The sequence below is a fragment of the Mercenaria mercenaria genome, chromosome 7, assembly GCF_021730395.1.
Source record: "Mercenaria mercenaria strain notata chromosome 7, MADL_Memer_1, whole genome shotgun sequence".
Lineage (NCBI taxonomy): Eukaryota > Metazoa > Mollusca > Bivalvia > Venerida > Veneridae > Mercenaria > Mercenaria mercenaria.
This window is the reverse complement of record NC_069367.1, coordinates 51,993,339-52,005,388: the sequence shown is the minus strand read 5'-3', so window position 1 is coordinate 52,005,388 and position 12,050 is coordinate 51,993,339. Positions and strand designations below refer to the sequence as shown.

The 12,050-nt window shown below is 37.1% G+C and overlaps 1 protein-coding gene across 1 annotated transcript; it reads right to left on the bottom strand.

Moving 5' to 3' along the window:
- Positions 1-3,649: 3,649 nt before the first annotated feature.
- Positions 3,650-7,956, bottom strand: LOC123564956 (uncharacterized). Its single transcript, XM_053547175.1, has 2 exons — positions 7,068-7,956; positions 3,650-6,462 (listed from the first exon to the last, which is right to left on the bottom strand). Exons 1-2 carry the CDS (start codon positions 7,954-7,956, stop codon positions 3,650-3,652), a joined length of 3,702 nt encoding a protein of 1,233 aa, XP_053403150.1.
- Between the last annotated feature and the right edge of the window lie 4,094 nt (positions 7,957-12,050).

Below are 12,050 nucleotides of genomic sequence, written 5' to 3'. Positions count from 1 at the left end.
TTATAAGTCTTACAGCAAAGCAATTCTCAACCTTTTAGAAAACTCTCACCTTTATTTAATAAAAAATAAAATAATTATTTAAAACTGAATAACAGAAATGACAAGTATTTTTATTCAATAATTATTATTATTATCTTTATATCTAAGTAACAAAATAAAACCAGAAAAATGATCATTGCTGGATTTTATTAGAAATTAAAGAAGCGTTTAGTTGCATTTTTGATAAATAAAAAAGAAATATGGACAGATTGATTGTATCTTATCACTTTGTTTGTTTAGCCCAAATTTAATCAGGCTTTCTAAACTCGTTATAAAGGTGAGAACTGGTTTGCTATAAAGGTGCGAAATATCACATGCAATCTATGTACTGCGCAGTAGCTATACAAGTTTATTAGTTTATTTAAGTCTCATTCATGTATAAAACAAACATTGACATTTACAATATAAAAAAACATTAAGACAACATATACATGACCAATCTATAAAGATTTACAGGAGACTAAAACATACACATTTTATGAATTGCACGTGGTTTCGAAACAATATACCAATTAAAACAGGCAACCTAGAACTTTGCTGTCTCATTCATTTATAAAACCAACATTGACCATTACAATAAACAGCTCGTCCGACTTTTCAGTGCTTGACTATGAATTAGAGCTACGCAAGTATAAAACAAAAAAAAATACACAAAAGGGGCCTAACTCTGTCAAAATTCAGATAAGAGCTATGGGGATACAGTAGCTTATGATGATGAACAGAAGCTAGTCTATCAATGGTCCAGTCTTGTATATTGGCCGTTACCGCCAATACGCAGACCGTATCATCCCCATAGGCCACATACCTCGCATACCAGAACCAGTGTCTTTAAATACGAATAAATCAGCTGCATCATATTATGTATAAATGACAAAATGACAGCAATTTAAAAACATAGAGTAAAACGGTATCGGTAAAGTACATTAAATGTTTACGAGAATATAGAAGAAGCATATTTATCGATATGACACAATTATGCAGTAGGCGTGGCGTGTAATCTATAAATAACCTGTGTACTGACAACAATCGAACGTATATAAATGATTTGTATTAGATGTGTTTTTAAAGTTTTAAAAGTTTATGGTTAATAAAACAAGAAACGCGGCAATGCCACGAAACCAGGTTTTCAAGACTTTTCATAAGAATAAAAAAGTATACTGAATCACAGTGCACCACTTTAAAGCACAATCCATTTCTAGTTGTTATGTGCATGACAAGATGGAATACATTAGCTTGTTACAGAAGCATGCAAACTACACATAAGCTGGTGTTAGGCAAGCAAACTGAAGTACACCAGCATTTGTTTTACCAAAGTAAGTGAAATAATCATTGATAATAGGCTTCTGAAAACTATATCAAACATGTAAAATTTAAATACTGTGGTATAACCTTTATTGGAGTAGCTAATTTTGCACAATCTTGTCTCACAATTAAATGGTTCTATAGCATTTAAATGGATACAAGAGTTCAACAAATCAAGAATACCTTTAAATAGCAGCCCAGATCATTTTATGATCACTCCAGTATGTCTCGAGAGTGCCGCCTTTGGTCCCAGGATCTGTACTGTACACCTGGTCAAGGGCTGAATGGTAGTCTGTCGTTTCTTCATGGATGACGGGTTTGGCTCTAAACTGTCTGTACATAGAGTCTACAAGTTGGATACATTTAGATGGGTCCAGATGGTTAATGTTGAAGTCTCCAACAATTATGGTAGTAATGTTCATTGATCGGAGCCTGCATGAAAGGTTCATGATATTTTCAGCGTTTCCTGGTGGTCTACAGTATATTGATAGTATTTCATACTGGAGATTGTCCTTAGAAACCACCAAACTAGCCCCCTCAATACTAGGTTCTGTGTACTGCTGGCTTGACAATACTTCAACACCTATTCTGACATAAATGAATGTTCCTGAGTGAGGCCGGTGTCTTTTTCTATCTGTGTATACACATATTGGGTTTTGGAAACCAGCCAGTTGATATTGATCAATTTGATCATTACGTGAAGCCCAGGTTTCTTGGATAATCAGTACATCTACGTTGGAAAGCCTGTCATCTACGCGATAATGTTTCACATGCTTATGTAGTGAACGAGCATTGTGGCACACAACAGTGATGGAACATTCTTCCTCAATTCCATGTTCACATACAAACATTCCCTCAGTTCGTAGACGATTTATTTCTTCTTGAACAAGTGGGTCCACTGCAATGGATTTTGGATCGAAGTCCAGCAAACGAAGTCCTTCCAGTGTACGTAGTCTGCTCAAGGCAACATAGACCATATGTTTCTGAATTGTACCTTTAAGTGAGATTGCAGCCTTATCCATCGTGGAGCCCTGCGATTTATGGATTGTGATAGCCTCAGCAGGCGTGAGGGGGAACTGTTTTCTTACAACTCTAACTTTACTGTTATTACCGACCTGAAATTCCTTCTGGACCCTTAAAATTGGCGTCCATGATTTGCTTATATCTGCACTTGCTAAGTAGAGGTGCCTGTTCTGCTGTCTTGTCACTGCACCTATATCTTCTTCAGGAAATATGATCCAGGCAACAGAGGAATTATTGTTGACACACTGAACCATCATTATTTTGCAGGTGGCACCATTAGTGAGACCATCAGAGGTATTTATATTGTGTGTAATCATATAGTTACCAGACTCCTTTAGTAACAGATTGTAGAGCAAGTTCTGTGTCTTCTTAGGTTGAAGTGCTTTAGCTTGTTCTAGAAGTGTCCTTGCTCCACTTGCTGAGACATGCCCCTGCAGGTAAACAGAAGCCACTGATATGAATCTCAGTCCTCCTTTCTGTGACAGTGCACGGTTGTTGTAGTCATTCACATCAGCATTTCGACTATACAAGTGCAGATAATCACTCAAGTCTTCATTTTTGGACAATTTAGAGGATATAAGATCTACATCCGATTTTGTGTGTTTGCACTCTCTTATACGGTTCAAACAGTGGGCAAACTGAGCATCATCTTTCTGACGCATGACTGTAGTCAACTCATACATATGGACCATATCCTGTCAAAGGTTGTTCATTAAAGGTCCATACTGATCTCCATTGTTGGCAAACACCCATGAGTCTCCAACCGGTCGGAGCTGAAACAGATCACCTACAAGGATGAGTGAAACTCCACCAAATGGTTTGGTTGAATCAAATATTTGCAGAAGTCTGCTGCAAACAAAGTTGAACAGATTTACCCCAACCATTGAAATCTCATCGATGATCAACACCTTGAGCATTTGAAATTGGCATCGTAGAGTATTGAGTGTACTGTGATCACAGGGGACATAGGTCGCCAGACTTTTGATGGGTGGACTATTGAATAAGCTGTGGAGTGTGTTCCCAATAACATTATAAGCAGCTTTTCCAGTGGGTGCAGCAATAACAACCTTCATGTTATCAGGATTTTCCCCTGGAACTTTATCAAAGTAGCGTGACAAAGCCTGGTAGACTAGTTTAAGGACATGACTTTTGCCCACACCAGCTCCTCCCGAAAGGAATGCACAATAGGACACTGTTGCATTTTTTGTTCTAGATAAGATTTCATAGAAGATCTGCCTCTGTTCTTTGTTCAGGGACAAAGCTAGCTCAAGGTATTCATGATCACTTAGTCTATATTTGGAATTGTCACTTCTTGTTTATCTACAGATCCTCCTATATCAAGAGCCACATCGTACACTGCCATCCTCTCATTTGGAGGTTGAAGTAGGGAATTTTGGTCTTCTTTGTCCATTCTAGCATCATCTTCTGACTGTCGAGCTGCAGGTGCTACCTCATCCAGTTCTTCATCTAATCTCTCTTCAGCAATAGCTTTTATCGCCTTTTCCATAGCATCTGTGGCTGTCTGAAACTTTTGCCGTAGTTCCAAGATCTGTTCACGCCATTTTGTGTACTCTTGTTCATATGTGCTTGATCTTTCTTTTAGTTTTAACTCATCTCTAAAGGGTCTGAAAAGCATCAACTGTTCTCTATAGTGCAACTCTGGATCTTTCCTTACATTAAATTTGACATAGCGAATAACTTTTGGAGTTGTTCGTCGTACAAGACGATATCCATCTGCAAGTCTGATATCCATTCCAGGCGTTATATTTTCAACATTATTGTCAATTTCGTCTATGTTAATTTCTAGTTCCTTTGTTGATTCTACTTTCCTTGGTGGTTTTCTTTCGAACAATGAGGCAAATTCTGCAAGACATACATTTTCTAACACTTTTGGTCTATTTTGATATTTGTCGATCATTCCTGAGCATGTTACATCAGTGGAGTTGTTGGGCAGATGTTCAATCTGTGACATGGGTCTAAGAATTTCCACACGTTTTTCAGGTGGTGAGGTGTTTATGAATATAACATCCCGTGAGCTTTGTGTCAAAGGAAGTTGAAGTAGCAGATAGATAGCTTCCTGTGCAGAAACTTCGCAGTGGTTGAGGAACTTGTTTGCTATAAGTCTGACTTTCTCACAGAGTTTCAGGTTCCCTCGTTTGGCTTCTTCCGTTGCAGTTTGTAATAACTGACTCATTCCACGCTGGGATTTCATGATGTAGCTGGCGATGTAAACGCACACAGCCCAAGGGTCTAAGACATACTGTAGATCTGTATTGGCTTGCCAAATCTTCGAAACCTGTAGGTTGTACCCATTGACTCTTACATCTTTGACCTGCCTCTTGAGTAGAACTTGCTTCTTCTTCAGTGATGATCGCACAGCATCCAGGTATTGTTCATATGTTAAGTCACATTTCTGGAGGAACTGTTCAAAGTCAAGATTTTCATCTTTAGCTAGAGTTTTCATAACTTTCATGACTTTTTCATAGTTTTGTTTACTGGTTTTGAGTACATCCTTGTTTGTGGTTGAGTCAAATGGTTCTAGAATTTTAGTCTCCTTCATAGGTGGCAGGGGGAATCCATAACGACAAATTTCCTTCCCCTTTTTCTTACATGATTTTGAATGGCGATGGACTTGTAACTGAATGTATTGCATACTCTTGTCCTCTACATCTGAAGAAGTAGTAATGTTCATACCAATGAATTTTATGACCTTCTCATCGCTGTCAATACCATACACAGGGGCATCCTTGGCCCAAAAGAGGCAATGGAGGTGTGGAGATCCTCTTTGTTGGAACTCAACACGTATGAAGTAGTCCTCTAATTTCCCAATTGGAGACACACTAGATCTCAGGATGTTATTGAGAAAGAGTTGAGTTCGGTAATGAAAATGACGTGCACATGTTGTGGGATTTTTCTGTATAAGGTCGCATTTTTCCATCCATGACAAGTCTGCAATGTCATCTTCTGTGAAGTTTTTGCCATTCTTTTTGCACAAAAGTGCCAGTAGGTCAGTCCATCTGGTTTCTGCTGCTGAAAATGTTGCAAAAAATGTTGGGAGTCCAAGCTGGTTGATCACTGCAAACAATTCTTTTTGCTTTGTTTGGTAATATGATGGTGATGACCGCAAATTCTTCAAGAATCGAAAGCCTTCATCATGTTTTAGAATATGTTCTATCTGAACTGATGATTTTAGTTCTCCAGCTGTGAATGAGACATTTTTTGTCTTTCTCAGTGCTGTGGTAGCCATGTATTTGACCTGGAGGGCCTGTAGCTTCTTGAGTTTGAAGAATATGTTTGGTACTGACTTTGAAAATCTTCCATCCACATGCCTTAGCTCTGCTTTACAGATGGAGCTATACTTCACTGGAACTAATCTGTCTTCATCTTCACACCTTTTTTGACCAGCAAATAGTACAGGGAATGACTTTTCTTCTGCATATGTATCCATGAATAAGCTTATAGGATGGCTGTTTTCACCTGGAGCAATCTGTAAGGCATGTACACCATCATCAGTGAAATCTGTGTTTTGGAACAAGGTATCTTTATTGCCAGCCCCTGCTTGTTCCTCTTCACTAAGCTCATTCCATGTGTCCTCCAACTCATCTATTTGGTCACCATGGTTAGCATCCTTATCTCTGGATTGGAGTTCCTTTAGGTCATCTTCAGATGCAAAACTGATCTCATTCTTTTCTTCATGCTGAAACCATTCTTCATTCAACAGCACCCCTTCTTCTTGGTAAAGAACACTGTTTTCTATGAAGTATTTGGTTAAGTCATAGATAACCTTTGGTCTTACAGTTTCATGGTAAAGAGCCGATTTGTACCGAGTTCTTCTTTTGAACAGCAAGTGAATTGTCTCAGTATCTGTAAACCTTCTAGGAAGACTGGAGACTACCTGTGATGGGTCCATTGGTACATTTACTGTATTCCCATATATACCTATTTGCTTTCCAACCCCTAGCTGTTTTAATTGCATGAAAGGAATTCTGAGTGCACAGCATCTCTCCTCTGTCTCTGTAGGGTTAACTGATGATAAATGGTCTGGTAGCTCAGGTAAAGTAAATCCATTTGCTGCTGAAAGTGGTGGTATCTTAGCCGCTGTAACATATTTATAGCATGTTTTACACACCCACTCTTCATCTGACACACTTGTGTAATTAGTCAATACAGTGTCTAAAAATTCCTCAGAAATTCTCTTGTTAATTAGGTGTTGGCGCCCAACAGTATACACACTGTGCTGGTTGAAAGTTTGATGGCAACATGTACAAACAAAATCATCACCTCTTTTCAAAAGATCACTAAAAATATTTACTTGCTGTTCAAGCGATGGGACTTTCCCACGAACTTTTCACTTTCCTGCTGCAAAATTCTCTCTCTGATTTTTCTTTTTCCAGCAGATCTCCATTTCTTTCTGGTATGCATTTCCTTTCTTTTACGGATTGAATCAGAACGTACTTTCTTTTTGATAGCAGATGTGGCAATATTTTCTTTTTTTCGGTAGCTATCATCGAGTCTTTTAAATCTACGTGTTTTATTTCTCTGTTGGTTTTCAGCTTCCTTTGCACCGTCATGACTTCTGATCACGTGGCGCAGCTTGTTTCTTTTTATATTTTCAGTAAGTCTTTCATTTGGATTTTTCCTTTTTAAATGGCGTGTTATATTCCTGTTTTCATTTTCTGCCCGCTTAATGTCTGGATCACTACGTTTCACATGTCTCTTTTCATTTTCTGCCCGCTTAATGTCTGGATCACTACGTTTCACATGTCTCTTTTCATTTTCAATCCGCTTAATGTCTGGATCACTACGTTTCACTCGTCTCTTTTCATTTTCAATCCGCTTAATGTCTGGATCACTACGTTTCACATGTCTCTTTTCATTTTCAATCCGCTTATTGTCTGGATCACTACGTTTCACTCGTCTCTTTTCATTTTCAATCCGCTTAATGTCTGGATCACTACGTTTCACTCGTCTCTTTTCCTTTTCAATCCGCTTATTGTCTGGATCACTACGTTTCACTCGTCTCTTTTCATTTTCAATCCGCTTAATGTCTGGATCACTACGTTTCACATGTCTCTTTTCATTTTCTGCCCGCTTAATGTCTGGATCACTACGTTTCACTCGTCTCTTTTCATTTTCAATCCGCTTATTGTCTGGATCACTACGTTTCACTCGTCTCTTTTCCCTTTCAATCCGCTTATTGTCTGGATCACTACGTTTCACTCGTCTCTTTTCCCTTTCAAAATCTCTCTTAGAGGGAATATTTCTCTGTCTCTGTTTATATTGTCGGTTATATTCCTGTTTTGTCAAGTTGGCTTGTTTCAGAACTTCACTCCAAAGCATTGACTTTTCCCCAACATTGTTTCCTGCTTTCTCAGGTCCGACAGTGATAACCACATCGAAGTGATCCCCTGTGTGATGATCCAGATAAATACTCTTTTCATTCAGCTGCACAGAATTATCTACAAAGTGTGCTGTATGATTTAGCCACTTCATCTGATTTCCATATTTGGAATATGTGTAAATGTTTGTTCTAAGCAGATGTGCCATGGAAATTATTTCTGCCTGTGTAGCCCAAACATTATTTTCTGTCATTCTTGACTGGGTGATATACTGGGCCATGGAAGTATTCGGTGGAAGCAGTGTACTTAAAACTTGACTGTAACTGCACATGTGTAGCACCAGAACTAGTCTCATATAATTTGTAGTATGATTGATCTCCACACACAAGGTAGGACATACATCTAAAAAAACAATTCCCATCACCTCTGATTTTCACACATTTTCCTGGAGCCTCGATATTACGTGGCTGACTTGAAGTTAGATTTTCAACAATGTTCAGCTGCACATCATAAACTTCATTTATTTCCAGACATTTGCTTACTTGCCAGTTCAAGTCAACATTATTAAACACAATTGGTTGCTGATTTTCTTCAGTAATACATGCTGGTTTTGTTTTCTCAGTTTGCTTCCTTTGTTTATCAAGTTGCCTTTTTTTATCTTCAGAGAGTTTCTTAAGACGAGGCATCTTGTGTTACTGAAAATATATTGACAGAGTTTAATTGAGAAAACGAGAAAAAGGAGTATTAGGCCAGGTAACCAAAACACGTCAAAGATTTTCCCCAGCCAATTGCTTTTTTTCGGCCTCCTCCACCCCTACAGCCGACCTATCCACCCATTCTGCATTTTATTTTAATATGTTACAATTGTTTTCAATGTTAACAAACAGCCTTAAATCAGACAAGTATTACAGATGAATAAAATATTAGTGAAAATTACTGGCAAAACAGAAAATTTACTAACAAATAATGACATGCTTAAAAACACTTTTTTATCTTCAAATGAAAACTGTCTTAGCCACTGAATTTCAAAACTGGTCCATAAAAAATACAACTGGTTGACTGGGGTTAAATCTTTTTGTGAAAATACAGACAGGCATGCAACTACATATATATATATATATAACTTGCATATGTTAAGTTACTATATGATTGTTAAACTACAAATGTCCAAATCATGCACAAATCATTTCATGACAGCAAAAGTGATTGTTTCATCCAAATCTTATAACAACAGAACAGTTAGTGTCCAACATATTGAAGGGCTTAGATATAAATTCACTAGCTTGTTTTCTAACAATCATTGGTGCATAGCATTCCTTGGCAGTGAATAAAATATCTTCATACCGGTAATGGTTCCATCATGTCAAGTGTCACAAAAATGAACTAAGAACTGATTTTCTACAGTCAACTGCCCTTTAAAATGAGGGTGTAAATAGTGAACTGATCACAAATTGTTAATTGCTCTCCCTTGGCAGTGAATAAAATATCTTCATACCGGTAATGGTTCCACCATGTCAAGTGTCACAAAAATGAACTAAGAATTGATATCTTCATAATGGTTAAACCATGTCAAGTGTCACAAAAATGAACTAAGAACTGATTTTCTACAGTCAACTGCCCTTTAAATGAGGGTGTAAATAGTGAACTGATCACAAATTGTTAATTGCTCTCCCTTGGCAGTGAATAAAATATCTTCATACCGGTAATGGTTCCACCATGTCAAGTGTCACAAAAATGAACTAAGAATTGATATCTTCATAATGGTTCCACCATGTCAAGTGTCACAAAAATGAACTAAGAACTGATTTTCTACAGTCAACTGCCCTTTAAATGAGGGTGTAAATAGTGAACTGATCACAAATTGTTAATTGCTCTCCCTTGGCAGTGAATAAAATATCTTCATACCGGTAATGGTTCCACCATGTCAAGTGTCACAAAAATGAACTAAGAATTGATATCTTCATAATGGTTAAACCATGTCAAGTGTCACAAAAATGAACTAAGAACTGATTTTCTACAGTCAACTGCCCTTTAAATGAGGGTGTAAATAGTGAACTGATCACAAATTGTTAATTGCTTTCGCAGTCATCTGGACTGGCCTTGGAAGTTGAGCATGTGTCAGAGCTTGTGATCTTGAATGATGAACAAGTGTTTTTCTGGCTTTCCTCTTCCATGCTAATGTCTATTTCGGAAACACTTGTGTCTGGGAAAGTGTCATCCAGCTCTTCTTTAAGACGCTTGATCTCTTTCTCCATTCTGTCATTCTTCAAACCCAGTTCATATTGTCTCTTTACAGCCACTCGTTGCTGTCTGTCAGCCTCCTGTTTTTCCTTCTCTAGTTCTCTGATCATTTCCTTTGATCTTTTCTCCAGCTGCCTGACCTTAGTTCTCACCCTGTTGAAGGTCTGAGTTCCTGACTCCTTGTCCGCTGTAAACATGTCAAATCCTGCTGCTTTCAGGTGAGTGTCTATATCTTCCACTGCCTCTGTCAGCATATCCTTGAATTTTGTGGGGGTATTTGAAGCTATTTTTGGTTAGATATTATTAGATTAGTACTGAAAGAGAGCAAGATACCATGAATTCTCAAGTTTATAATTTGAACTGCCTCATGTTAAATGCATCAAAATATTTAACGACGCATTAAAATGTCCCCACCCCACTTCCAGGGGAAGGAGACATAATTGAAAATAAGTGTTCCAATTTTAGAAAAGAATGTGTATCAGTCCCAATTTTTAGAAAAAAAAATATTTGGATGCATGAACATGGACAAACAATGCATATATATTGAACACAAAAATTGCAAGATTAGTGTGCTGACTCATGAGAAAAAGTCCCTGAAAAGACCGTGGAAGATGTACCGGAAACTGGAGTCAAAGGTGCTCCATGAAAGCATTGGTTTAAGATTCAGTTGGGTATTCTGTTTGGAAGTACTTAACTAAACAATGACAAATAATATTAAACTTGTGACATTACATAAAGTTTAATGCATAAATGAAATTTAAAGTTTTTTTCTCATGAAGCGACTCACTTTGAAGACTCTTTAGCCTAAACCACTGTCAATGTGGGCATATACACCCCAAAACAAGACAACCTTACTCCCAATAATTTTGATATTTTGGGGGTTTTTTATGTTAGATGCAATGCTTAGCTGCTGCAGAAGGTGATATAGAAAGCTGTTGCAACACAAAGCCAGCAAGGTTATTATACTGTTAAACATGCAATCACAACAACCAAATGTGATTAAATATGGGATGAGATGGTGAAGCCTGAATGCAAAAGGTTAAACTATCTACAGTTTGAAGGAACTACTCTAGTTTTCTCTGATACGAAGTTGTGCTCATTACTTGATGTTTTATTTCATGACGATATCAGTCATGCAGCATGTATATATATATATATATATATATATATATATATATATATATATAGACATATGAAATAAAACCATTTGAAAAATATAAAATGATTAAAGCAGTCAACCACAACGTGTATACACGTACCTATTTGAATAAATCTGCTAAATACTTTAAGAACTAATATATTTTTCACACAAACAGACAAAACGCCAAACAGACAAAACGCCTGTCAAACTGCATTCAACCGCATATCAAAAGTCAACAACACATCCTAACAAGAGGGCCATGATGGCCCTATATCGCTCACCTGTTATCATTGCACTTGAGGACAAGAAGGTCCTCCGAAATAATATCTAAGTCCAAAGGACAGGAACATCAAAGGGAAGAAATTTAACCAAAAAGAAAAAAAATTCTTACAAGGTACAGATATGTCAAAATACACCTAAAATTGGAGGTACCATCCATGTTGTTCCACAGAAAAGTGGTCTCGGTTTTTCCCTACGGCCAATAATAAAAAAGTTACTAAAAATAAGCTATTTATAGTAACGTAAAAGGGAAGTAATTAAAAAAAAATTATTGTAAGTGAACAAAAGAAGGATCTGCCAAATAAATCTGTTGACATAAATGAAATTTCAGATCAGTATCTTCATTAGTTACGGAGATATACCCATTTTAATTTGAAATAAAGGGAGGTAATTTGACATAAAATCAGTCCATAGTTATCTACCCTGATTGGCTCAGTCCAACTAATGACAATAATGAAATTTCAAATAAGTCCTATAAGTACTTACTGATATAAATCCATTTTGATTACAATCAGGGGAGGTAATCAGATATAAAATAACTCTGGAACCTACGATTGGATCTGATTTGTCATGGAATCCAAGATTTATTGTTGTTGAAGATATTTTGGAAGTTTGTATCAAATAAAACCATAAATGAAGTATCTATATGGCTGCAAAAGCCAAAATAGCCAATTTTGGACCTTTAA